At 38.8% G+C, this 1470-nt stretch overlaps 1 protein-coding gene across 1 annotated transcript in view; it reads left to right on the top strand.

Moving 5' to 3' along the window:
* Nucleotides 1-1102: 1102 nt before the first annotated feature.
* LOC107098140 (mannose-P-dolichol utilization defect 1 protein-like) overlaps nt 1103-1470 on the top strand; it is a 5482-nt gene continuing 5114 nt past the window's right edge. Inside the window, exon 1 of the mRNA XM_015395623.1 lies at nt 1103-1257. Coding sequence (XP_015251109.1) covers nt 1131-1257 — 127 coding nt within the window. The 5' untranslated portion in view covers nt 1103-1130. The remainder of the gene's footprint in view (nt 1258-1470) is intronic.

The following is a 1470-nucleotide window of genomic DNA, read 5'->3' as shown; positions in this document are numbered from 1 at the left end:
CTGACTGGATGATCTGGTGAACTGGAAAGTGACCTGAGATGACATGATGTGAATTGGAGCTATAGAAATAAACTGAATAGAATTGAACACATAAAACGCACATATTAATAGAATATTCATAGGTTTTGTCCCGTTCTTCGCGTCCCTTTTCTTGTTGTTCTTGTCTCTATGTTTTGTACACGAATAAAGCTGACCTCTGCCCTCCAGCCTGGACCCACAGAGAGGTTTTATCTAATATGGAGCAGAAAGTTCTTTACCAACAGCTGCACAAAAGCAATAAACCAAAGACACCTTCAGAACCGGCCGGTCTGGATCTGGACCCAGTGGAGGACTTTATACGAGCCTCCAATCAAAAACCAACCTGCTGATTTTACACGCTGCCATCGCCACAAACTGGTTTTTATCTGTTATTAATGGGGGGGTGTTTTAAACCAGTGTCCTTTCTGAGGTCCGTCTGAAAATATGTTCTATATTTTTATGGAGAGCACAAGACTAAAGACAATTTTTAGCCTTTTAATTAGCGTTTTTAGTCTTTTTGGGGACGGTTTTTACAAACACTCTTTCTATAGGAGGAGTTTAAAATGGGACAAATAAGCCAAAGGCCTGACTTTTAAATGTTTTAATCAGTGAAGCAAAGATGGCGGTTTATTGTCCTGCAGAGACAGACTGCAGGAAGGAGCTCAGCTTGATGCTGTGGCTCTATGGAGGTTAAAGCCAGAATAAGGCTGGAGTTTAACTTCCACACAGAACATGGAGGATTTATTCAGCTGTGAGGTTTTAACAACATTTTATGTTCTTCATTTAATGATTTTTATCTGACACTTGTTTTTACATTAGCAGTGATTTTAACTGACTGTTTTACATCAATAATTGATTCTATGGTTTAAATGGTGCAAAAAGTCTTTAAAAGTAAAAAAAAAATCAAGAATATTGGCGAAATGAGAAAAAATATAGTTTAATATAAGGAATGTGTAATAAAAAGAGTCAGTAAGTGAATTTATTTCCACTCAAACTAAGAATTACAGTAAATCTACACACCAGCAGGTGGCGGTAGTGGGCACCTTTAGTTTTTATGCCAACTGAACCAAAAATAAGACGAAGAAGAAAAGGGAAACGCAACGTCACTGAACATGGCGGACACGTCAGATTATCCCAGAGGTTCTTCCTTCATGGATCCATTAAAAGGGATTTTAGTGGCTTATTTTATGCCAGAATTGTGCTACGATAAGTTCTTCCTGGATCTGGACTTCCTGGACGGTGAGTGGGTCCGTCCGGGTTTTCATTCCCCCTGAACACCGATCAATGTTCAGGTTCCGGTTTGTTGGACCTCCGTGTTGGTCCAGACTGGTTCCCCTTTTATCTGAATCTCAGAAGGTCGACATGTCGAAAGAAAAGAGAAAAAAATAACGATTATAATTAAATTAATAGGAATAAATACAAAATTCTGACTTCGGGGTTAAAATGATGCGT

This window comes from Cyprinodon variegatus, unplaced genomic scaffold (assembly GCF_000732505.1).
Source record: "Cyprinodon variegatus isolate N-32 unplaced genomic scaffold, C_variegatus-1.0 Scaffold750, whole genome shotgun sequence".
Classification (NCBI taxonomy): Eukaryota; Metazoa; Chordata; class Actinopteri; order Cyprinodontiformes; family Cyprinodontidae; genus Cyprinodon; species Cyprinodon variegatus.
Note: the sequence above shows the minus strand (reverse complement) of the source record. Positions and strands in the feature narration are given on the sequence as shown.